General features: G+C 45.1%; 1 protein-coding gene across 1 annotated transcript in view; it reads left to right on the top strand.

Annotated features, from left to right (window-relative positions):
- Positions 1 to 1,330: 1,330 nt before the first annotated feature.
- LOC140187322 (Na(+)/H(+) exchange regulatory cofactor NHE-RF1-like) overlaps positions 1,331 to 24,813 on the top strand; it is a 103,690-nt gene continuing 80,207 nt past the window's right edge. The window contains exon 1 of the mRNA XM_072242500.1: positions 1,331 to 1,849. Coding sequence (XP_072098601.1) covers positions 1,430 to 1,849 — 420 coding nt within the window. The 5' untranslated portion in view covers positions 1,331 to 1,429. The remainder of the gene's footprint in view (positions 1,850 to 24,813) is intronic.

Below are 24,813 nucleotides of genomic sequence, written 5' to 3'. Positions count from 1 at the left end.
ATAGGGGAAAAGCTTATCTTGTAGACAGTTTATGTAGATAAAATCATTACATAACGTATTGAGGTAGAACAAGCTAAAACACAACAAAGCAGAATAAGGAGAACGTGCAGAGCTGTAAAAATGACGTGCAAGATCATATCGAGGTCGATTGCTGTTATTGTACTATGAAATCATTTAATAGTCTTATCAACAGCAGGATAGAAACTGTCCTTGAGCCTGTTATTTACCTTCAGGAAGAGTGGAAAAGAGAGAAGAGCGGGGTGGGTGGGGTCTTTGATTATGCTGGCTGTTTTACTGAGGTAGCGAGAAGCAGAGACAGCCTGGTTTTCAGAAATGTAAGGACACTTGTTTCTTAATTCCAAGGTGGCAATTTCTATCTCCGGTCATTCCAAAACATCGCCCTTTAGTACGAAAATATTCGTCTCTATCACTCAGCTACTCCTTTACTCCCTATCTGCTCTGAATGTCTGGAGAACCCATTCCGACTCTGTTTTCGCCAGGTTTCGGCTGTTGCCATGGCATCCTAATCTCAACCGGTGAATTGCGCAGCAAGTTACTAATCTCGTTTAATGAGCTTCTTACCTTTAAAACGCGTACTTTTGGCCTGGTTCTGAATTAAAACCTTATTACTTGTTTTGATGATATTTATTTCTTCCAATAATTCATAATGCATTTTCTCATTTTTAATGTAAGCTCCTATGCTCATTGTACTGTCAAATTAGTTTGAATTCCCACCCGTCTCTTATCCTAAAACTGTTGTGCATTCTGAACAATACTCGCTCTACCCAGCAAGGGGCAGCACATGCGGGACGACGGCGAAGATAAAGCGATTTCACTGATATGTTTATTTTAAATTAAGTTTTAGTTCTGCCTCGAACTTTCTAACTTTGCTTTGTAACTATGTATTCTAAATACAACGGACCGGTTATTCAGTTTATCGCCTTTTCATTTATCCTTCCAGCAACTTTTATTGTGGGAAAGCCTCTCTCTGCAGGTTGTTGCAAATCAAGATTCCGGACAGGTAAATCACTCGTTACCGGGCGACCCCGGCTAAGCGTTATAAATACTCGACGCTTTACAATGCAATGTTATAATATGGTATTTTACCATATCTAAAATATGACATAAATAAAATCAAATACGGTTTAAATGCATTGCACAAATTCAGGACAAGTGAAACTCTTCTTTCGCTATCAACAGCCCTATAAATATTAATGAGGGGCGGGGCGGCACGCTTGCGAATACTTCGAGTCGGTTGGCTGATTGGAGGGAGTAAACTGAGGTCCTGCATGCTGATTGGAGGCGCGACATGCCAGTCAGAGGTCGGGGCGGCGACCGGGAGAGCGCGGCTCGGACGCGGAGAGTTTGCCGGAGTTCGGCCCTGCTCGCTGTTCGGGTGTGTGGGCGAGAGCGGAACGCCGGCGGCATCATGACTAAGGAGCAGCTCAGGCCGCGGCTCTGTGTCATCAGCAGGGGCCCGGGCGGCTACGGATTTCACCTGCACGGGGAGAAGGGGAAGACGGGCCAGTTTATCCGGCTGGTGGAAGCGGGCTCGCCGGCCGAGGCAGCGGGGCTGAGGGCCGGCGATAAGGTGGTGCAGGTCAACGGTGACAACGTGGAGCAGGACAGCCACCAGCAAGTGGTGGAGAAGATCAAGGCGGTGGCCAGCGAGACTCGGCTGCTGGTGGTGGACAAGGAGACGGACGAGCTGCTGAGGAGCCTGGGGCTGCAGTGTAAGGTGGAGTACATCGACGGCATCCCCGAGCAGGGGCAGGGCGTCGAGCAGCTGCCCGAGTCCAAAGAGCGAGAGGCGGGAGGCGACAGCGTGTCTCAGTCGAGTAGCGAGAAGGTAGGCAGGCGCAGGGCGCGGAGCCTGTGTGTCCGCTTCCCTCGGGCACCGAGCTTCGGGGAGGGAGGGATAGGCTGCCCGGGAGTCCCGCTGCGCTGGGCGGAGGGCTGGTCACCTCCCCGGCGCCGAGCGGGCTGTCTTCCCGAGCCATGAAAAACTAAAGATCATACCGAGTTTGCATAGGGCTCGGGGATTCCTTCAGCAGCGTCCCTGTCAGGTGTGAACGGTGCTGCGCAGGGGTTGATCTGAGCTGCCTGTCACGGCCGAATTTCTGAGTGTGAAGTGGCCACACTCACCACATCTGGGTATATGCCGAGTTTTCTACACGATATCCGTGTAGACGCTGGTTTGGGAGAGGGCAGAGAGCCACCTGCATCTAACGTGCGCTCTCGGGCGTTAGATGTTTATTCCAGGTGCCGGTTCCCCTGGCCACTGCACTGTTAATGCAAGGAGCAGGGGCATGTCTCCAGAAAGGTTTCCCGGAGACCCGCTTGGCAACTGGAAGCCTGTTTGGGACTTTTTTTCCTCGTGTGAATGACCTGTGTGTTTGTGTTTGTGTGTGTCTGCATTGGGGTGAATTTCTGGGAGGTCAGTACCTTTGGAATTATAATCCCCGTCTTAAATGACGTGACATTTGTTGTTTGCGACGGAAGTACAACGGAAATATTGATTTATTAATTACAAAGTAATGTATAAGATACATTGAGATGATTATGGGCTCATGGACCTCTTCAGAAATGTGATGGAAGAGGAGTTGGGCGACTTACTCCGTGACAAGAAGAGGACATGTACCGGACGGTGAAGGCCCTTCGTGATGGTTGCAGCCTCCGCGATGGAGCTGGCTGAGTTTCTGACTCTGCAGCCTCTTCACCCCGCGCATTGGAGTCTCCATGCGAAAGGTGATGCAGCCAGTCAGAATGTTCTCCACAGTTCATCTCCAGAAGTCTGCAAGAGGTCTCTGAGTGACATGCCAAGTTCCCTAGGGCATTGCATCAACGTTTTGGGCCCGGTACAGGTCCTCTGAGATGTTGACACCCGGGAAATGGAAGCTGCTCACCCTTTTCATCAGTGATTCCGAATAAAGACTAGTGAGTGCTCTCTGGCCTTCCCCTTCCTGATCCACAGTATATTCCTTGGTGCTGAGTGTGAGTTTGTTGTTGGAACCACTTGAGCAGCTGATTTGTCTCACTTCTGGAAGCCTCCTTGTCTGAGGTTCTACTAACAACAACTGGGGTGTTATCAACGTATTTACAAGAGGGGTCTACAAGAAGGGTCAGAGCCGTCTCTATTTCCTGAGGAGACTGAGGTCCTTTAACATCTGCCGGACGATGCTGAGGATGTTCTACGAGTCTGTGGTGGCCAGTGCTATCATGTTTGCTGTTGTGTGCTGGGGCAGCAGGCTGAGGGTAGCAGACACCAACAGAATCAACAAACTCATTCGTAAGGCCAGTGATGTTGTGGGGATGGAACTGGACTCCCTGATGGTGGTGTCTGAAAAGAGGATGCTGTCCAAGTTGCATGCCATCTTGGTCAATGTCTCCCATCCACTACATAATGTACTGGTTGGGCACAGGAGTACATTCAGCCAGAGACTCATTCCACCAAGATGCGACACAGAGCGCCATAGGAAGTCATTCCTGCCTGTGGCCATCAAACTTTACAACTCCTCCCTTGGAGGGTCAGACACCCTGAGCCAATAGGCTGGTCCTGGACTTATTTCCTGGCATAATTTACATATTACTATTTAACTATTTATGGTTTTATTACTATTTAATTATTTACGGTGCAACTGTAACGAAAACCAATTTCCCCCGGGATCAATAAAGTATGACTATGACTATTTGAGCTGTGCTTAGCCACAGGGAGTAAAGCAGTGGACTAAGTACATACACATCCTGGAGGTGAGTCGGTGTGGATGGGATGTTAACACCAATCCATACCGATTGAAGTTTCTTGATGACGAAGTCAAGGATTCAGTTGCTGAAGGGAGATACAGAGGCCCAGGTTTAGAAGTTTGTTTCTAAAACTACCCCTCACAATCTCCAAAGGCAGGTTGTGGGTGTCCTGGGCATTGGGCAGTGAGACTTACCCAATGTGTTTGCCCTTCACTGTGCCCTGCACATTCAAGAGGTTTAATTGGGGTAAGAGGGTTTCCACCTGATTTCCCTCCTTGCTGAGGATGGGCCGTGCATTAGAAGAAAAGGACTTTCACACACTGAGATTAAAATGAAAATTCCTTCTCTCAGATTTTAAATGCACCCTTTCATTTTTTAAGCAGAGTTCTAGATGCACCCCTGAAAGAAGAATGATCTCCACCTTGTCAAGACTTCAGGATCTTATCAAGTCCCTCCTCGCACTTATAACTTCCAGTGGACAGGAGATTTGTCCACGCCAGATCCTCGTGCAATAATCTGGGAACTGCTTCCAAAATATTGATGTCCTTCTTGAAGTAAGAAGCCCAGTGGAGTATCTGGTGAACAGAGGCTCAGGATAGTGGGGGATCTGATGGTAATACAACTGAATGTCAGGGCTAGGAGTTTAGACTGTTTCTGTTGGCTGACCTTGAACGTTACTGGCTACCTAAGAGCTGAATCTTTTAAAATGAGCTAATATGCTGCATTGACTGAATCACAGTGGAGAGCTGCTGGATTTAGTTTTGAAGGTGCATCTAAAATTAATGAGTTTACTGTGTTGTATGTGGTTCACTTCAATAGTCAGACCTGAATACATCGCTTCAGATTTCCTCTCCTGGGCAGGGTTAAATGTCAGCGGAAACTGACTGTCAGAGTAGAACATTTTTCCTCTGAAATTTGTAACTCAGTGCTGTCACCTGTCTGTTAGCTTCCCTGATCTATTAATATAGGTTGGAAATTCACAAAATGCCACACAATGTGCAGGGTGTCCTTACCTCCAGCAACAACAGATGCAATTTAATCTGGGAAGTCTAAAATGGTGGAGTTTCGGAGGTCAAACGCCAGGGGAAGATGTAGCATAAATAGCCAGATCTTTAGGACCATTGATGATCTTGGGGTGTGAGCCCATAGCTTCCTGAAAGTGGTGACACAAGTAGATGGGGTGGTAATGAAGGTATGACCACGTCTACTTACATCGCTACGTGCTTGGTGTATGAGAATCAGGAAGATGTGTTCCTGTTGTTTAATACTTTGGTCCGGCTGCGTTTGAAATACTCTGTGCAGTTCTGGTCACCTCATTACAGGAAGGATGTGGAGACTTTTGGGTGGGGGGGGGGTGGTGTGCGGCTGAAGAGGTTTACCAGGATATTGCCTGGATTAGAGAGTACGTGTTGTAAGGAGAGTTTAGACAAACTTGATTTGTTTTCTCTGGAGCGTTGAAGGCTAAGGAGAGACTGGGGGTTGTAACATTGAGGTATAGAACATTACAGCAAAATACAGGCCCTTTGACCCACAATATTTGCCAATCTTTTAACCTACTGTAAATCAATCTAACCCCTCCCTCCTGTGTAGCCCTCTATTTTCCTATCATCTTTGTGACTTTGTTTCTTAAATGCCCTTTATGTATCTGTCTCTACCACCACCCACCACTCCTTGTTAGAAAAAATATTACTGCTACTCAAAACTTGTGTTGCATTCGCTGGCCTATAATTACTGATGCCAAAGCCGGAGCACGAAATAACCTTTATTCAGTAAACCATGCAGCTGAAAGATTCAACAGTGCATCTGGAGCACAACTATTTAAATGGTTTACCAAGAACATTCGAGAGGTCATTAGGAACAACAACCAGACAGTCAGTCAGCCTGGGATTGGTTGTCAGCCAATCAATTAGCTTTGTTATTTCGGCTTGGCGTAATAACTTTCCTCCAGTCATCGTAAAATTATGCCCCTCTTGTTAGTCATTTATGTCTTGGTTAAAAGTCTCTTGAGTATCTGCTTGATCTGTGCCTATTATCTTCATGTACAGCTCTATCAAGTCATCTCTCATACTTCTTCGTTCCAAAGAGAAAATCCCTATCTTGCTCAAATTATCTGCATAGGGCATGCTGTCTAGCCCAGGCAGCATCCTGGTAAATCTCTGCACCCTTTCTAAAGCTTCCACATCCTTTCTGTAATCAGGTGACAAGATTAGAACACAACACTGCAAGTGTGGTCTCGCCAGGGTTTCCTAGAGCTGCAACATTACTTCATGGCTTTTGAACTCAATCCACTAATTAAATAAGGCCAACTCAACTTATGTCCTCTTAACAACCAAGTCAACTTGTGCTGCAACTTTCAGGGATCTTTGGATGTGAACCCCAAAATCCCTCTGTTCCTTCACCCTTAAGTCCTGCCACTAAGCTGTGTTCAGTCTTCAAATGCATTCTTCTCGAGTGAATCACCTCATGCTTGTCTGGGTTGAACTCCAGCTGCCTCTTCTCAGCTCAGCATACTGTCAGTCAATGTCCCTTTGTAAACCTACACATTATCCACAACTCCACCAACCGTCGTGTCACCTGCAAACTTACTAACCCACCCTTCCACTCCCTCATCCAAGTCAATTATAAAAATCACAAAGAGCAGGGGTCCCAGAACAGATCCCTGTGGAACACCAGGGGTCACTGACCTCCAGGCAGTATATGCTCCATCTACTAATCTCTCTCTGCCTTCTATGGGCAAAATAGGATAGTCAGGTTTTTCTTTTGCCTCATAGTCAAATATGAGAGGATAAAAATTTAGGGTGAGTAGGAATGTTTTGTAGGAGATATGCAGGGTGTGTTTCTTTTATGTGTAAGCTACTAGGTACCTGGAAAAGGCAGCCGTGGGTGATGATAGGAATGTATATTTAAAAGGGATTTAGACCGGCACAAGTACATGCAGGGAATTGAGGGAAATGGATCATGTGCCGGCAGGTAAGTGTAGCTTAATTTGACATCCTAGTTGGCCCAGACATTGGGAGCATAAGGGCCTCTTCTTGTGCTGTAGCATTTTGTCTTTGTTCTGTGTTCAACGCCCACAAGAGTTGATCAAGTCCAAGAACAGTTGAGAATTGAGGTGTATCTTCAGCACAATGTGAAAATATTAGTTACTTGCACTTTCATCCACAACAAACTGTATCCTATATCCTGTATCCCCTACTGAGCTGTAGTATTCTGTCCTATTTTAGCAGGGAAGGGTTCGACTGATCTTCGAGTAAGTGAAAAGGTTGGCATAACATCGTGGGCCAGAGTGCCTGTCCTGTCCTGAAAATCCAGGGAGAACTTGAAATATTCAATCAAGATATTGATTCTTGAATCTAAAGCTAGATCAGATGTTTGGAAATTTCTGAAAGGCAAATGTTTTATGTTCTATAAACAGTTATGTCATATGCAAACTTGATAATTATCCTATTACTAAATTACAAAATGATACCTCTCTGCCAAATTCAATGGCAGAAAAGAACTGCAAGAATATCTGTACAGACCAAAATCTGATTTTGAGTGTAGCTGCCACTTTCTCAGGCAGCGGCATGCTTCCCTTTGTATACCCATATCCTCCTCAGTGTCAGAGGACACTTAAATTTTAACTCTAGAAATTTCTCTGTCAGTTACATAAATGCAGGAGGTTTTATTTCTGTGGAAGGTGATTGTCTGAATAAAATTGTGGCAAGTGGCCTGACGATCACCCATGTTCTACGCCTGCAGTAACGTTAGCAGCACAAGGCAAATCTTTGTGCTGAACTCCCTTTGTAGTTTGTTGAGGGTTTTAGTAATGTCAGGATTAAGGATCATTGCCAGATGGTAAACTAGAGGGAGAGCAGACTAATCAGGACTTGTTTACTTTATGTAGCTGTTTGCCTGAACCTAGTTAAATACACAAGCTGTCGAAGTTCTGATTGCTGAACAAAAGTCCCACACGAAGTAATATATTCATTTAGTACAGTTGTGTGTGTGACTAATGATTGCTGGGATATTGAAAATCCTGGAAGAAATTGTAAATATTCTGATTAAGATATTGATTCTTAAATCCTAAAGCTAGGACAGGTGTTTGGAAATTCCTGAAAAAGCAAGGATAAGCTTTGATTGATAATGAGATTCTAGATTCTAGAAAATAAAATAATGGTTTGGAATTTGTGGTCAGTGCTGAGCCAGTTTTGCTTGCCCCTGACCCACTGGAAAACATTTGTGCATTTTTCTAATCACCAGTTTGCCAAAAAGGACCAGCTTTGTGCCCAGCACAGTTTGGGGCATCCGGGTTCAATTCTGGCATCCTCCTTAAGAAGGTTTGTTCGTCCTTTCTGTGAAGCACATGGGTTTCCTCCGGGTGCTCTGGTTTCCTCCCACAGTCCAAAGACGTACTGGTTAGTAGGTTAATTGGTCATTGTAAATTGTCCTGTGATTGGCTTGGGTAAATAGGTGGTTGCTGGGTGGTGCAACTCAGTGAGCTGTCCTAGGCAGTATCTCTAAATAAACAAATAAATAAACCTTAGCATTGAGATTCTGAGAGTCTGTGTCCTGTTGCTGATAAATCCCTACCCACAAATTACTGGTACCAAACGTTCAGAATCACGCCAAAATATTTCACAGAATCAGCTTTAATATTACAGGCATATGTGAAATTTGTTGTAATAATAAAAATTGTAAATTACAGTAATTATATAAATATTTAAGAAAAGTTAAATAGTGCAACAAGAGAAAAAACAAGCAGTGAGGTTCAATGTGCATTCAGAAATCTGATGGCAGAGGGGAAGAAGCTGTTCTTGAGTTTTGTGTGTGTCTCTGTTTCTGTCTCTGTCTCTGTCTGTCTTCAGGCTCCTGTACCTCTTCCCTGATGGTAGCATTGAGAAAAGGCCATGTTCTGGATGATGGATGCTGCCTTTTTGGGGCATTTCTCCTTGAAGATGGCCTGGATGCTGGGGAGGCTGGTGCCCATGATGGTACTGACTGAGTTCACAACTTCCTGCAGCTTATTTTGGTCCTGTGCTGTAGCCTCCCCCCCGCCCCCAGCCAGTTAGAATGCTGTACACGGTACATCTGTAGAAATTTGTGGAAGGCTTTGGTTACATACCAAATCTCTTCAAACTCCTAATGAGATATACCCTGTGTTGTGTTTTCTTTGTAACTGCATCGATATGCTGGGCCCACGATAGACCCTCAGAGACACCACTCAACCAGCTGGCCTTACTCGCTCCTCAACACCACTCAACCAGCTGGCCTTACTCGATCCTCAACACCTTTATTCAATCCATACTTTTTAAAGAAAAACTCAAAACAATGTTATGAAAGATTGTCATAGCACTGAGTCCATGTCAACCATCAGCCTTGTATTTACACTAATTTTACCTTAAACCCATTTTACTTCCTCACGCTTTCATCAACTCTGCCAGATTGTACCACACACTCACACACTGGGGCACCTTGTAGCAGCCAGTTAATTTGCAATCTGCATGTCTTTGGGCGGTATGAGGAAACCAGAGTACCCAGAGGTACCCACATGGTTGTAAGGAGAATGTTGAAACTCCGTGCAGAGAGCACCAGGGGTCAGGATAGAACTCTGGTCCCGAATGTGAGGTACTGGCTTGACTACCCTGGCCATTGTGTATTTAAACCTCTGATGACCAAAGCAATCCAAAAATTCCACCAAGCAAAAATCAAACTTCTAGAGGAACTCAGGTTGTCAGGCAGTGTCCATAGAGGGAAATGGGCTATTGACATTTTGGATCAGGGTCTTTCTGAACTGATTGGGCAGCGTAGATAAAGAGTCTGAACCTGAAATGGCAGTTGTCCGTTTGCTCTGCAGCTACTGTCTGACCCACTAAGCACAGATAAAGACTGTTATGAACTGGTGGTGCAATGTAGATAAAGATTCTCGACTCAAAATGTCAGTTGTCTATTACCCTCTGCAGATACTGTCTGACCCACTAAGTTTCTCAGCGATTTGTTTTACTTTGCCCCAGGTTCCAGCACCTGCAGTCTTTAGTCTCTAAAGTTCCTACTGGTTGTCTCGATCCCTCACTTGAAATGAATGGAACAGAACTCGCTGCACAGGCTCTAATCCAGTGCAGTCCTTAGAGAGGGTTCGCAGTGCATGTTCTAACACTTCTGGGAAACTGCTGGTGAATGGCTGTCAGTGAGTTTGGGAATTTGTCTTCACATACACACACGACGGAAGTTCTGAACTTGTTAGCTCTAAGATGGGGAAAAGACAGTGTTTCCTCACAATGACGGTTCTGTGGACTTGCAGGCAAAATGTCTGATTTTTGTCTACTGTTGGATGTGTGTTTCAGCCATAAAATACTCTTTTTCAGAAAGCTAGAGATTACCTTTCGATGGACTGTTAGGATGTCAAACAATGAGGTTCACTGTTTATTTCCTGACAATAGTGTTACTAACTTCGAGCTTCTTTACAGGATCTCATTGGTACAGGGCAAGTGCTGAGGTTAACCAAGACCTGTACATTTAGCAGCTTTAAGCAATTCGTTAACTGAAAACAGGAACTGTTGTGTAAAGAATGCATTGCTTTCATTGGTGGTGTTACTTGTGGTTTTTAATTGATAATGCACAATGTAGGCTTGGTGCGCTGGCTGTCCCACAGAGAGCAACGCGACTTGGAAGAGAACAGTCTGATAATGTCAGTGATATTGATTGGGGAATAAACATTGACTGAAACTTTGAGTAACTCAATCTTCCTTTGGAAGAGTGTTACGATTTTATTTTACTGAGGGAAGAAGGGGTACATGCCTGCCTCAGGATTACTAGTTTTTATATATTCTAGTTTTACTAGCCTTTGGGCTCTGCCTTGATTTCCAGTGTTGATGTCTTTGCTTTGCATCACTTTATATCATTTTATATGTCTTGCTTTGCAGATGTGTGTATCACCGTTAGAAGCCAACATTTAGTTATCACATTCTCTTGGTAGTTGTTTCAGCATTGAGTTGCTGTCTTGGCTAATCCAGTTCCTGGGTAAATGTCAAAGAAACCAGCAAAAGCTGGACATACTCAGCAGGGTAGACAGCATCCGTGGAGAGAGAGAGAGAAATACAGCATGTTTTCCTTCTGCAGTTGGGTATGGGATGACTTCCAAAGATGGCAATCTGTGATGCACCCTGCCACTCTCAGCTTGGGGAAGGGAAGGAGAAGTATGGCTCTGACTGCACAGGGACAGGACAGTGTAAAAAAAAAGATGCTTTGTAATCTTGCTCTTGCACCAACACAGTAAAATTGTACTGAGTGGTGACTCTGTGAGCTAACACATACCAGGAATGTGGATGTTAGCCTTGGAGAGCATGCAGCAAACAGTTGTTAGTGTGGTAATCACAAAGTGGGTGTTGCAATTATATTGGATGTCCACAGCAGATGTGGTTGTATTACTTGAAGCAGAGAAGAAAAAGTTTAATGGAGGTTTATGGTTTTGATTGTTTCTTTAACAAAATGAAGGGGAACGATAACTGAAGGTCACCGGTTAATGAGAGGTGAGATAAGGCAATTTATATAGGTTTTGATTTGTGATATGTAACCTGAAAAGGGTGCTGAAAGTTACTATTTGATCTGTGTCTGAAGGGTAATTGAGTAAACATTCAAAAAGGAAAATATTGTGAGATTGTGAAGTTAACAAGCTTTGAAATCTGGGCCTCTGTACCTCAGTCTGCAACTGGAATCCTCAACTTTCTTATCAGGGGAGCACAATCAGTGTGTTGATTGGAAATATTCTCTTCCTCACTGACACTCGATACAGGTGCACTTTGTGGATGTGTACTTAACCCATTGCTCTATTCTCTATGTGTGGCTCGGCCCAGCTCAAACGCCCTTCATAAAGTCAGTGGTGACACAACTGTTGCTGGGAGAGAATCTCTGACAGTGACAAGGAGGTGTACAGGAGTGAGATCAGTATTGGTAGTGGACAATTGATATAGACAGGAAGGGGAAGTTGGGAGAACACACCAATCCTTATCAAGGAGTCAGCTGCTTCTATTTCTTGGCTGTCAACATTTCAGAGGAACTATGGTGAGTCCAACATACTGATGCAGCCTCCCGTACAGCACCTTGTCAAAGGCCTTCTGAAAATCCAAGTACACAACATCCACTGACTCTCCTTTGTCTATCCTGCTTGTTATTTCCTCAATGGATTCTAACAGATTTTTTAGGCAAGAGGAAATAAAGCTGACTTTGGCTTGTTTTATTATGTGGCTCAAGTACCCTGAACTTCATCCTTAATAATGGACTCCAACACCTTTCCAACCACTGGTCAGGCTAATTGGCCTATAATTTCCTCTCGTATCTCCCTCCCTTCTTAAAGAGTGGAGTGACATTTCCCAATCCTCTGGAACCATTCCAGAATCTGGTGAATGCATCCACAATCTCTTCATCTACCTCTTTCAGAACCCTGGGATGTGGTCCATCAGTCCAGATAACTTACTACTTTCATACCTTTCAGCTTCCCAAGCACCTTCTCCTTAGTATTCTTCTGCTCTCTGACACTAAACTTTCTGACATTCTGCTGGTGACCTCCACAGTGAAGGTGGATACAAAATACTTACTGTGTTTGTCTGCCATTTCTTTACCCCCCCCCCCATTACTACCTGTCAAGTTCAAATGTAATTGTTATTCAACCATACAGATGTGTAGAGCTAAATGAAACGTTGTTTCTCTGGGGCCAAGGTGCAAGGCACAGTACATAGAACACATATAGTTACGATAGCAGATACTATACAGTCACAAAATAATATTAGCACAAGTGGTCCTGGAGCCATGTTTCTATAAGAAACAGACACACAGCAGTTCCTCATCTCACGCTGGGTCAGCCACAGACAAAGGCAATCTAGCTTGTCTTCCAGGAGCGAACACTGGAGAGCAGCACTGATCGGAGAGCTGGCCTGAAGCCTCCAGCAGTCCAATATCACTTTGCCTTTCTTTTACTGCTTATATATCTGGAAAAAAGTTTGGTATCTTTTATATTACTGGCTAGTTTACCTTCATATTTCATTTTTTCTTTCCTTAGGCTTCTGGTGTTAGTGAGGCCTCTGATTGTAGTGTGCACATTTCTGCTGTTGAGGCCTCTGACTGTACTGTACATAGTTCTGGTGTTGGTGAGGTCTGATAGACTGTAACTGTGTACAATTCTGGTGCTTGTGAGGCCTTATCGGCTGTACTGTGCACGGATCTGGTGTTGATGAGGCTTCATTGTACTGTACTGTGCACAGTTCTGGTGTTGGTGAGGCCTCGAACTGTAGTGTGTACCATTCTGGTGTTGGTAAAGCCTCTGACTGTACTGTGCACAGTTCTGGTGTTGAGGCCACTGACTGTAGTGTGCACAGTTCGTGTGTTGGTAAAGCCTCTGATTGTAGTGTGCATCGTTCTGGTGTTGGTAAAGCCTCTGACTGTAGTGTGCACAGTTCGTGTGTTGGTAAAGCCTCTGATTGTAGTGTGCATCGTTCTGGTGTTGGTAAAGCCTCTGACTGTAGTGTGCACAGTTCTGGTGTTGGTGAGGCATCTGTCTGTAGTGTGTACAGTTCATGTGTTGGTGAGGCATCGTCATCTGTAGTGTGCACAGTTCTGGTGTTGGTGAGCATTGACTGTACTGTGCATCTTTCTGGTGTTGGTAAAGCCTCTAACTGTAGTGTGCACAGTTCTGGTGTTGGTGAGGCCTCTGACTGTACTGTGCACAGTTCTGGTGTTGGTAAAGCCTCTGACTGTAGTGTGCACAGTTCTGGTGTTGGTGAGGTATCTGACTGTAGTGTGCACAGTTCTGGTGTTGGTAAATCCTCTGACTGTAGTGTGTACAGTTCTAATGTTAGTGAGGCCTCTGTAGTGTGTACAGTTTTGGTGTTGGTGAGGCCTCATCGACTGTACTGTATGAGAGGTGATATTTTTGCAAACGTGCAAAATCCAGAAGGGTCTGGACAGGGTGGATGTTGAAATGTTTTCACTGGTGGGAGAGTTGCTGACAAAGTGCTAGTTGCTTAAAATCACAGTAGGTAGAAAGCTCTAGAATTCTCTAGCCGAGAGGATTATGGAGGCTAGTTAAGCAGAAGTTTGCAAAGCGGGAGTAGGTGAATTGAGGGCTGTGGGGATCTGACACAGGAGAGGGGTTGAGGTCACACATGATCACAATGAATGAATAAAGGGGCAGAGTGGCCGGCTTCTGTTTGAACTTCGTTCATGTGGTGGTTATTGTGGTGTGTCAATGCAAGTGTGAACTTAATTCTTTTTCTCTTGTTATTCTTCCCCTGAAAACAAAAGTTGGTGTGGAGTGTGACTTGCTGCTGTCATGGCACCATCGCTAAAACATTGCTGGCTGGAGATCAGCAGATTAGCTCTCAGCTCTAGATCTTCAGCAGTGTGCACTGCAGCAGACCTGGGAGTCCTTACTCTCTCTCCTTTGGTCAAAGTACAATGCAGCCGTGTGCCATTCCTGCCACTCTAATTTCTAGTCTGTTGGTGCACCACATTGAACCTAAAATTTTTGCTTAAAATGCATCTTGGAGTTAAATATTAACACCTGAAAAATAATTACAGGCCATGACTTTAGAGATAATTTTAGTTAAGCAGCCCTGGTACTTGGACTTCTCCCTTAACAATATCTGGACTGTTGACTATTAACAGACTCCAGTGAACTTTGTGACTATGTGAGGAATGAGACTTGACCTGGGTGTGGGGCAACTATGTGCTTTTTGTTCTGTCTTCAGCCATCAACGTTGGCAATCACATGCACACGTTCAGTACCTTCTATCACGGTAGAACTCAGAGGCGATAGCATGGGAAAAGATATCAAACTGGCTATCTTTACTGTAACTTCATCTAAAACCATTTTGGACCTCTCTCACTCAAGGCAGGTGCAGCCACAAGTTAGGTAAAGGTAAATATTTTTTCCTGTAGATGATGCTAGGGCAGGGACTAGATGGGATGAATGTTGCAGGCAGTAAGGAGACTGACCAGAGAGTTCAGAATTAGAATTAATTTGGATGAAGCTAAGGAACAGTAAGGGCTAAGCACACTGTTGGGGATTGTATACAGACCCCAGTTATGGTGAATCTATGGCTCAGCTGGTGTACATAGCTGAGTACTGAAGACTGCTAATCAACTGTCTGGAACGTTTACTGATATCTTCAGCAGTCTGAGGCTTCAGTTATACTGGTGCCCAAGAAGAGTGTGGAAAAAGAAAGGGGAAAACACTGAGGTAGTATTTATGTGTTCAGTGTTCATTCAGAGCTCTGGCAGAGGGGAAAAAAGATGCTGTTTGTGAAACAGTCAGTGTGTGTCTTCAGGCTCCTGTATCTCCTTTATGGTAGCAAAAGAGAAGAGGGCATGTCCTGGGTGATGGAAGTACAGTACAGCCTCTACTTTCTCAGAAGTCTGTATAGATTCAACATATTATCTGAAACTTTGAGAAACTTCTATAGATGTACAGTGGAGAGCATCCTGCATGGTTGCATTATGCTGTGGTATAGAATCACCAGTGCCCAAGAATGAAAACTCCTATTAAAATCAGTGGATACCACCCAGTTCGTCACAGGAAAAGCCCTCCCCCCTGCTGAGCACATCTACAAAGAGGGTTTGTCAACTCGGTCCATCTTTGTGTAGTTTTCCATTGATTCCATTGTACATTGCTCTACTGTGAATGCCTGCAGGAATATCAGAATCATATTTGGTGACATGTACATACGAGGGGTAATTGATAAGTTCATGGCCTAAGGTAGAAGGAGTCAATTTTAGAAAACCTAGCACGTTTCCTTTTCCTACATTTACACACTTAGTCCAGCGGTCGTGGGGCATACGGATCCCTTCTTTGTAGAAGTTGGCGTCTTGGACCTCCAGAAAGTGGTCGTTCGTGGCCTAAGGTAGAAGGAGATGAGTTATTAATTTCAAACCTTCTGCATTATCACTCAAAGAGTTGAACTGCACGTGCGTGGAATGAGAGCTGTATAACTCATCTCCTTCTACAGATAGCTACAAAGCAAGAAACTCGAAAGGACTCAATTGAAGAAAGCAGGGAAAAAAATGAAAGACCAACACTCGATGTGCAAGAAAAAGAAAAAAAATATAAATCATGCAAACAACAACAGCATTCTGAACCAAAATAGAATTCTCAGATCCAAGCCCCAGAGCAGACTGGAGTGGACCAGTGCCTCGATTATCAGTTCATCATATTCAGAAAGTGATAGATAGATACCTCCCAAAGATGAAGAAGTATTTGAAAACGACCAAGAGGCAAAGAGTGGGAATAAAGGGAGCCTTTTCTGTCTGGCTGCTGGTAACTAGTGGTGTTCCAGAGGGGTCTGTGCCGTGACTTGTTTCTTCTTGTGTTAGTTGTCAGTGATTTGGGAGACAGAATTGACGGCTTTGTGGCCACGCTTGTGGACAATATGAAGATGGGTGGAGGGGCAAGTAGTATTGAGGAAGCAGGGAGACTGCAGAAGGGCTGAGTCATATTGGAAGAATGAGCAAAGAAGTGGCTGGTGGAATATAGTGTCAGGAAGTGTATGGTTATGTACTTTGGTAGAAGGAATGAAGTCATAGACTATTTTCTAAATGGGGAGAAATTCAGGTATCAGAGATACAGGTGCAGTTATAGAGAAAATGCAGTACAGATGTAAGGTAGATTGTGAGGCACAGGAGGTCTGTTCAGGTGCCTTACAGCAGTTGGATGGAAGCTGTCCTACAGGATGTCTATAGAAGACGGGCAACTATAGGCCAGTTAGCTTAACATCTGTAGTCGGGAAAATGCTTGAAGCTGTCATTAAGGAAGAAATAACAAAACGTTTAGAAAGGAGTGGTTCCATTAGACAGACACAGCATGGATTCAGAAAGGGCAGGTCTTGTTTGACAAGCTTACTGGAGTTCTTTGAGGACATAATGAGTGCAGTGGATAGAGGGGAACAGGTGGATGTCGTATACTTGGATTTCTAGAAGGCATTCGATAAGGTGCCGCACAAGAGACTTATAAATAAGATACAGATGCATGGAGTTGGAGGAAGTGTATTGGCATGGATAGTGGATTGGTTAACCAATAGAAGGCAGAGAGTTGGTATAAATGGGTGTTCCTCCGGTTGGCAGTCAGTGGTGAGTGGGGAGCCGCAGGGGTCGGTGCTGGGCCCGCAGCTGTTTACCATTTACATTGATGATTTGGAAGAGGGGACTGAGTGTAGCACAGCAAAATTTTTTTTAGATTAGATTAGATTAGATTATGAGAACACTCAGTTCTCGTTTATTGTCACTTAGAAATGCATGTATTAAGAAGTGATACAATGTTCCTCCAGAGTAATATCACAGAAAAACAGGACAAACCAAAGACTAACACTGACAGAACCACATAATTATAACATACAGTTACGGCAGTGCAAAGCAATACCATAATTTGATAAAGAGCAGACCATGGGCACAGTAAAAAAAAAAAGTCTCAAAGTCCCGATCGACTCCCGAGTCCCCGATAGCAGGCAGCAAAAGGGAGAAACTCCCTGCCATAAACCTCCAGGCACCGTCAACTGCCGATGTATTGGAAGCACCCGACTACAGCCGACACTGAGTCCGTCCGTCTGAAAGCTGCGAGCCTCTGACCAGCCCCTCCGATACAGCCTCCCGAGCGCCATCCTCTGCCGAGCACGTTTGACCTCGCCCTGGCCGCCAAAACGAGCAAAGCCGAGGATTCGGGGCCTTCTCCTCCGGAGATTCCGGTTACCACACAGTAGCAGCGGCAGTGAAGTGGGCATTTCAGAAGTTTCTCCAGATGTTCCACCGTGCTCTCACATCTGTCTCCATCAAATCAGAATTGTGCATGGTACCCTACTTGACAGATTACAGATATCATTCACCGTAGTGGCCGCACGCGCCGCATCGCGCCGCCATTTCTCCTCCTCCCCTATGACACTAAACTGAGTGGAAAAGCAAATTGTACAGAGGATGTGGAGAGTCTGCAGAGGGATATAGATAGGTTAAGTGAGTGGGCCAAGGTCTGGCAGATGGAATGCAACGTTGGTAAATGCGAGATCATCCACTTTGGAAGGAATAATAGAAGAGCAGATTATTATTTAAATAGTGAAAGATTGCAGCATGCTGTTTTGCAGAGGGACTTGGGAGTGCTTGTTCATGAATCGCAAAAAGTTGGCTTGCAGGTGCAACAGGTTATTAAGAAGGCAAACGGAATGTTGGCCTTCATTGCGAGAGGGATTGAATTCAAGAGCAGGGAGGTCATGCTGCAACTACACAGGGTACTGGTGAGACTGCACCTGGAGTGCTGCGTGCAGTTCTGGTCTCCATACTTGAGGAAGGATATACTGGCTTTGGAGGCAGTGCAGAGGAGGTTCACCAGGTTGATTCCATGGATGAAGGGGTTAACCTATGAGGAGAGATTGTGTCGCCTGGGACTATACTCTGGAATTCAGAAGAACGAGAGGGGATCTTATAGAAACATACAAAATTTAGAAAGGGATAGATAAGATAGAAGTCGGAAAGTTGTTTCCATTGGTAGGTGAGACTAGCACTAGGACACATTGCCTCAAGATTCAGGGGAGAAGATTTAGGATGGAGGTGAGGAGAAACTGTTCTTCCCAGTGGTGAATCTGTGGAATTCTGTGCCCAGAGAAGCAGTTGAGACTTTTTCACTAAATATATTTAAGATACAGTTAGATAGATTTTTACATAGCAGGGGAATTAAGGCTTATGGGGAAAAGGCAGGTAGATGGAGCTGAGTTTAAGGACAGATCAACCATGATCTTATTGAATGGTGGAGCAGGCTCGATGGGCCGGATGGCCTACTCCTGCTCCTATTTCTTATGTTCTTATGTTCTTGTGCCTTGTGCGTTTGGTATCTTCTGCCCAGTGGAAGGGGGAAGAAGAGAAAATGTTCAGCAGTTTTGACTGCTTGCTACCTGTCTGAAACGTGTGTTTGGGAAGTTTGATCCAGCAGAATGTATCTGGGCTGCTGCTAAAAGGTTTGGCTGGTTACAAGTTGATGTCAATGGTTGTCCATCCCCTGTAATGAAGGTTAGCAGTATTTGTGTACATTGTTCAAAGGCAGGGCCAGAGTCTGCCCAGCACAGAAGTACTGACTTGGAGGTTGGTGACCAGAACCGGAGATAGACTGGTCAGCTCTAACCGTGCCCCCCCCCCCCCCCCCCAAACTCTGTAATCCGTTCAGGATCCCGAGTTCATCTTATCTCCTATTTAGTCTCTGCTACCCCTGGCAGCTTTTGTGATGTTATGTGGGTTGAAATTGGTTAAATATTCATGTATTTTATTATTTTTTCTTGCATATCCACTGTGCATCAGTTGGCAGAAAGCGCTTGATCAACAGTTTTCTCTGAAAGTTTTGCAACCCTCCTGCTGTGGTTTCCGATCGAGCAACTGAGGCATTTGGTTCAGCAGAGCCAGTCAGCTGACCCAGAATAACATGGGAGGTGACGAGGAGGGTGAAGATTGGAGAGCTAGTTACAGTGAAACCACAGGAAGCTTGCTGTGGCTGAGAGTGTAAATGAAGCACAAACATACTGGAACACCCTTGACCTTGTCATGCTGTCATCTCAGTGTTCAAAGCCTCCCCTCCCCATTTCAGTTATCATCCATTGTTGCCATGTGATACAAGTCAGCTGTATCTAAAACAAAATCTTCAGCTTTATTTAGAAGAGTTTGATATCAGAGAGACTGCATTTGCTTTTCTCCCCCACAATTAGGGCACATTATGAAGTTCTTTTCTGCTGATAGGTGGTCTAAACCTCAATTTCCTCTGTAATAGGGTTACTGGAGGATTCTCTATGAATTCCTTTGCCTCTACAAATACTGACTAGCCCTCTGACTCCCTTCTGTTTATTTCTTTACTCCAGATTCCATCTTCTGCAGTCTCTCGTGTCTGAATTTCTTGAATGTATTATTGTTTTGTTCATGAGATGACAAGATTAGAGCTGATTTTTAATCTTGGGAACCTGGTGGTGAGGTCCAGTCCTAGCTGAGGGGAACCTTGTTTGCTGTTGGAGTGAAAACCACAGATGGTGCAAATCTAAAAGAAAGGCAGAAAGCACTGAAAGCAGTATTTGTGGGAGAAGACGGGGTTGATATTTTGGGTAATGGGCCCTCCTTCAGAAGCATGTGGTGAAAGATTAATCGGACCCCCCCCCCCGCCCCCAGCAACTGGAAGGAGCAAAGAACTGTGACAGCTGGTCTCATTATTGCCAACTGCACCCCTCTCCCGTAACCCATAAAGCTGACAGCTTCATCAGCTACTGCCAAGCTGGGCTGGAAGCAGGCCAGCTCGTCCCCAAGGCACAGCAACAGGAAGGAGAGGGCAGCAGACAGCTTCAGGCAGAATGCACATGAGGTGGATATTTTGAACAGTGGGGCCTTTGTGCTGCTGTGAGTTACAGGTGCTGCAGTCAGGCATGGAAATGTACTCTGGGCAAAGCCTGTGTATATTGCCATTTATCCTGTTGATGCAAATAGCCCTGTTCATGTGCACTGTCCCCTACATTCCTTCACCCCTCATCCAGCAGAAGGCATTTCTATCCCAACTCTCTGATTCTTTGCTCTCATTCCCATTATCGGTGGCAACTGTCAGATTTAAGTACCTTTCCACTTTTTTTTAAATGATTCTGTTCACTGTCACATCTTTTGTCCCAATGAAAGGGCTGTCTAATTTATAACTTTTGGTTGTGGTGGGCACCGGGTCACCTTCATGGACTCTGCTATCCAGCTGGATCCAGGATCTATCCGTTTCACATTGCCTTTTGTTGTAAGCCTCAAAGACTTGTCTGGGTTTTGTACAGTAGTGTTCTTTTTAAAGGCAAGCTAGAATGTTCTAGCAGAAAGCGATGAGAAGTCCTTTTGGATAAACCGTTTAAACCTATGAGGCATTGTGTCTTATGTTTGTGGGTGGCATACTGAGTTGTGTTGTCTTGCTGTACAAAATAACTATCCTTGCCCAAGGAGGATGTAGTAACCACAATTCATGCTTCCTCTCTGTAACCCTTTAAACCTAACTTCCCCCTGTGTTCCTCCCATTCTGGACTATTCCACAACCGTACACTTGGGGAAGCTCTTCGGAAACTCCTGTAACCGTACCGTTGCTCTTCCTTTGTAAAACCTCAAACTGCTTTTCTGTTGCTCATCTATCTCTGTATCTCGATATGGATGACTTACCCGTGGCTGAATCTGTTCTTGAAAAGCACTCTGCAGTTATGAGCAGCATTTCCACTTCAGGCTGTGATGCAAGGAGTTGCAGATGTAAATGGGCTTCAGAGAAATGTCCCGCTGAAGGGTTTCGGCCCGAAACGCCGACTGAACTCTTTTCCATAACCGCTGTCTGGCTTGCCGAGCTCCTGCAGTATTTTGTGTGTGTTGCTCAGTGAAATATCGTTAGTATCTGTGACTAGGTGGTTTCCCGGGAAACTTTTGCTGATGTGCAGAAGAAAACACTTCACCTACTTGAAAGCTGCTGTCCTTTTGGCAGGAGCTGAGCGTGGGGGCTGTCCTTAGCATTAGGTCCCGGTTGGGCTATGGTGGGGCGGGGGGACCTGACTCCCGGGGAGAGGGTGCGTGACTGGTGAAAGTCGGGGTAAAAGTGGCAGATGGGGGGTGGGGACACAGCACAGTCCCAGTGGCAGGAGTCTGGTGTTGGGTTTTGAGCAGGCACCTGGGGTAAGGAATGATCTGACCTGGCAGCCTGCAGGAATAGTGACTGACCTGAAAGCTGTGTTGCTCCTTCCCTCCTCTCCAATTGGGTACTAAACTGGGTTTATTCAAGTTCAGCACGGCGTATGACTGTGACGATATAATTCTCAGACATGCAAGTGAATTCAGCAGAACAGTGTGATGCATGCTGGGTTTCATTGTCCATCACTCATTGCGATTGTATCAGAGTTTATATTGTGTGTCTTCTCTCAACCAAACAAAACAACATTTCTCCAGACCATGGGACATCCACAAAACATACAAACCCACACAGCACATAAGACAAAATATTACCGTAAATGTTAATAAAATGGAATTTAAAGTGCAGCACAGGTAAACGGTAAACAGCTCCTTGTTCTAGTAATGAGACATTGATGGTGGCAGGGTAGTCATTAATCTCACAGCCTGAGAGAAGAAGCTGTTACCCAGTCTGGCAGTCCTAGTCCTGATGCTCCTGTACCTCCTCCTTGACGGTAGTGGGTCAAAGAGATTGTGGGATGGGTGGAGAGGATCCTCAACAATGCTTTGTCCCTTCGAATACAAGGCTGGAATCAACTCTGAACCTGGGGCTTAATTTGCTATCTGAGGCAACGTAATTGGGATTGTTGTTTCCAGCCGAGTTGATCCACAGAACACATTTGGAGAATTGTTTGTTTAGTTTTGTTGTGTGAGTCGTAGAATTGTTCAGTTGAAACCAGGCTACTTGGGCCAACTGGACCACATCGAGTGGTGGGCACCTTTCCATCGCCCAGCACTTGATTCTATCGCTCTGTGCATAGGTGATTTATTGATGTTTTCACTTAGAAGCTTGTTAAGTCACCCCGCTTTAACCCTCTCTCAGGAACTGTATTCCAGAAACTTACTTCCTTTTCAGTGAAGGAGGTTTCCCTCAGTTCCTCTGTAGATTGTTTACCACTGACCCTAATCCTGTATCTTTTAGTTTTATCTACTCTGGTACAGAGAGAAAGCTGTCTATGCGACTTTTGATATTTCTCATAATTTTCTATACTTCAGTCTTCTCATTTCAAGTTCACATCCTTCCTGTTGCGTGGTGACCAGATCTGAAATCCAGCCAAGGTCTGGCCAGGGCTTGATAAAGTGGGAGCAGGAAGCCTCCATACTTTTGTATTCAGTATCCTGACCAACCAGCCAGTGAAGGTCAATATCCCATCAGTCTCCCTAACTGAGATCCAAATCAAAACAAAGGTCTATTTACCAATCTCTGTTCCTTTGAAAGTGAGATATATAGTGAATGAAGAACAAAACCTCCATTTCCAGAGGCCAGGTACTTGCTCAGCTGTTTGAGCCTGAGCTGAAGGCCTGATCCTGGTCAGCTTGCTCGGTCTGTTGATGCCCGGTGCTCCACAACCAAGGACGCAGCTGAACAACGACAATGAGCAGGAACCGTGTACTTGTCCTGCAGTTGCACATCGGACTGGTATGGATATGCATGGTGGATCCTCTATCCCCACTGGATCAAGGCCAGGACTCCCGTCCAATGATGAGTACTCCCCACTGGGGAAAAAATGTAGTGACAATCAAAGAATGCAGTGTATGCATCTGCTGGTATTGTTACCAGCCTGTCGACAGTGGTCCCTGGTGTGTATGTATCTGACAATATTGTTACTAGCCTGTCGACAGTGGTCCCTGGTGTGTATGTATCTGACGGTATTGTTACTACCCTGTCGACAGTGGTCCCTGGTGTGTATGTATCTGACGGTATTGTTACTAGCCTGTCGACAGTGGTCCCTGGTGTGTATGTATGTGACGGTATTGTTACTACCCTGTCGACAGTGGTCCCTGGTGTGTATGTATCTGACGGTATTGTTACTAGCCTGTCGACAGTGGTCCCTGGTGTGTATGTATCTGACGGTATTGTTACTAGCCTGTCGACAGTGGTCCCTGGTGTGTATGTATCTGACGGTATTGTTACTAGCCTGTCGACAGTGGTCCCTGGTGTGTATGTATCTGACGGTATTGTTACTACCCTGTCGACAGTGGTCCCTGGTGTGTATGTATCTGACGGTATTGTTACTACCCTGTCGACAGTGGTTTCTGGTGTGTGTGTATCTGACGGTATTGTTACTAGCCAGTCGACAGTGGTCCCTGGTGTGTATGTATCTGAGGGTATTGTTACTACCCTGTCGACAGTGGTCCCTGGTGTGTATGTATCTGACGGTATTGTTACTACCCCGTTGACAGTGGTCCCTGGTGTGTATGTATCTGACGGTATTGTTACTAGCCTGTCGACAGTGGTCCCTGGTGTGTATGTATCTGACGGTATTGTTACTACCCTGTCGACAGTGGTCCCTGGTGTGTATGTATCTGACAGTATTGTTACCAGTCCATCAGCAGTGATGATAGCAATCACCACCCCCACCCTTCTAAGGAAAGCTACATACATCAAACTGACTTCCTCTAGCAGAGAAGTTGAACTGGACTCCAACCCCCATTTCATCCATGTGGTAACTATGAGAAGCTGGTCTTCCGAGTTTTATTCAGATTTGATCTGTCCTGTTCGTAGTACTTTCATTATCTCACTCCTCACAAGCTTAAGCTCGAAATGAAGTCGGTGACGTCTAGTCAATATTGTAGTGAAGAACACCAGACAGTCAGCTCCTGCACAGTGGGCATTCGCTGTCCCATGTAGCATTCTGGTAATGACCTGTTCAGTTGGCCAGGGCATGGGGGCATTCCGTTTGGTGGGGTCAAATGGCCTAGTATTAGACAGGGCCTGGGAAATGAATATTCAAGGGTATACGTCCTATAGAAAGGACAGACTGATGGGCAGAGGGGGTGGGGTGGCTTTGTGGGTGAGGAGTGATACTCAGTCCCTTGTGAGGGGGGACATAGAATCAGGAGATGTAGAGTCAGTATGGATAGAACTGAGAAATTCTAAGGGTAGAAAGATGCTAATGGGAGTTATCTACAGGCCCCCAAACTGTAGTTTGGATGTAGGGTGTAAGTTGAATCAAGAGTTAAAATTGGCATGTCGCAAAAGTAATGTTACAGTTGTTATGGGGGACTTCAACGTGCAGGTAGACTGGAGGAATCAGTTTGGTACTGGACCCCAAGAAAGGGAGTTTGTGGAGTCCCTCCGAGATGGATTCTTAGAACAGCTTGTACTGGAGCCTACCAGAGAGAACGCAATTCTAGATTTAGTGTTGTGCAATGAACCGGATTTGATCAGGGACCTCGAGGTAAAGGAGCCATTAGGAGGTAGTGACCATAATATGATAAGTTTTAACCTACAATTTGAGAGGGAGAAGGGAAACTCAGAAATGTCAGTATTACAGTTGAACAAAGGGAACTATGGTGCTATGAGGGAGGAGCTGGCCAAAGTTCAATGGAACAATACCCTAGCAGGGATGACAGTGG

The sequence above is a fragment of the Mobula birostris genome, chromosome 24, assembly GCF_030028105.1.
Source record: "Mobula birostris isolate sMobBir1 chromosome 24, sMobBir1.hap1, whole genome shotgun sequence".
Taxonomy (NCBI): Eukaryota; Metazoa; Chordata; class Chondrichthyes; order Myliobatiformes; family Myliobatidae; genus Mobula; species Mobula birostris.
This window is presented reverse-complemented; position numbering and strand designations above follow the sequence as displayed.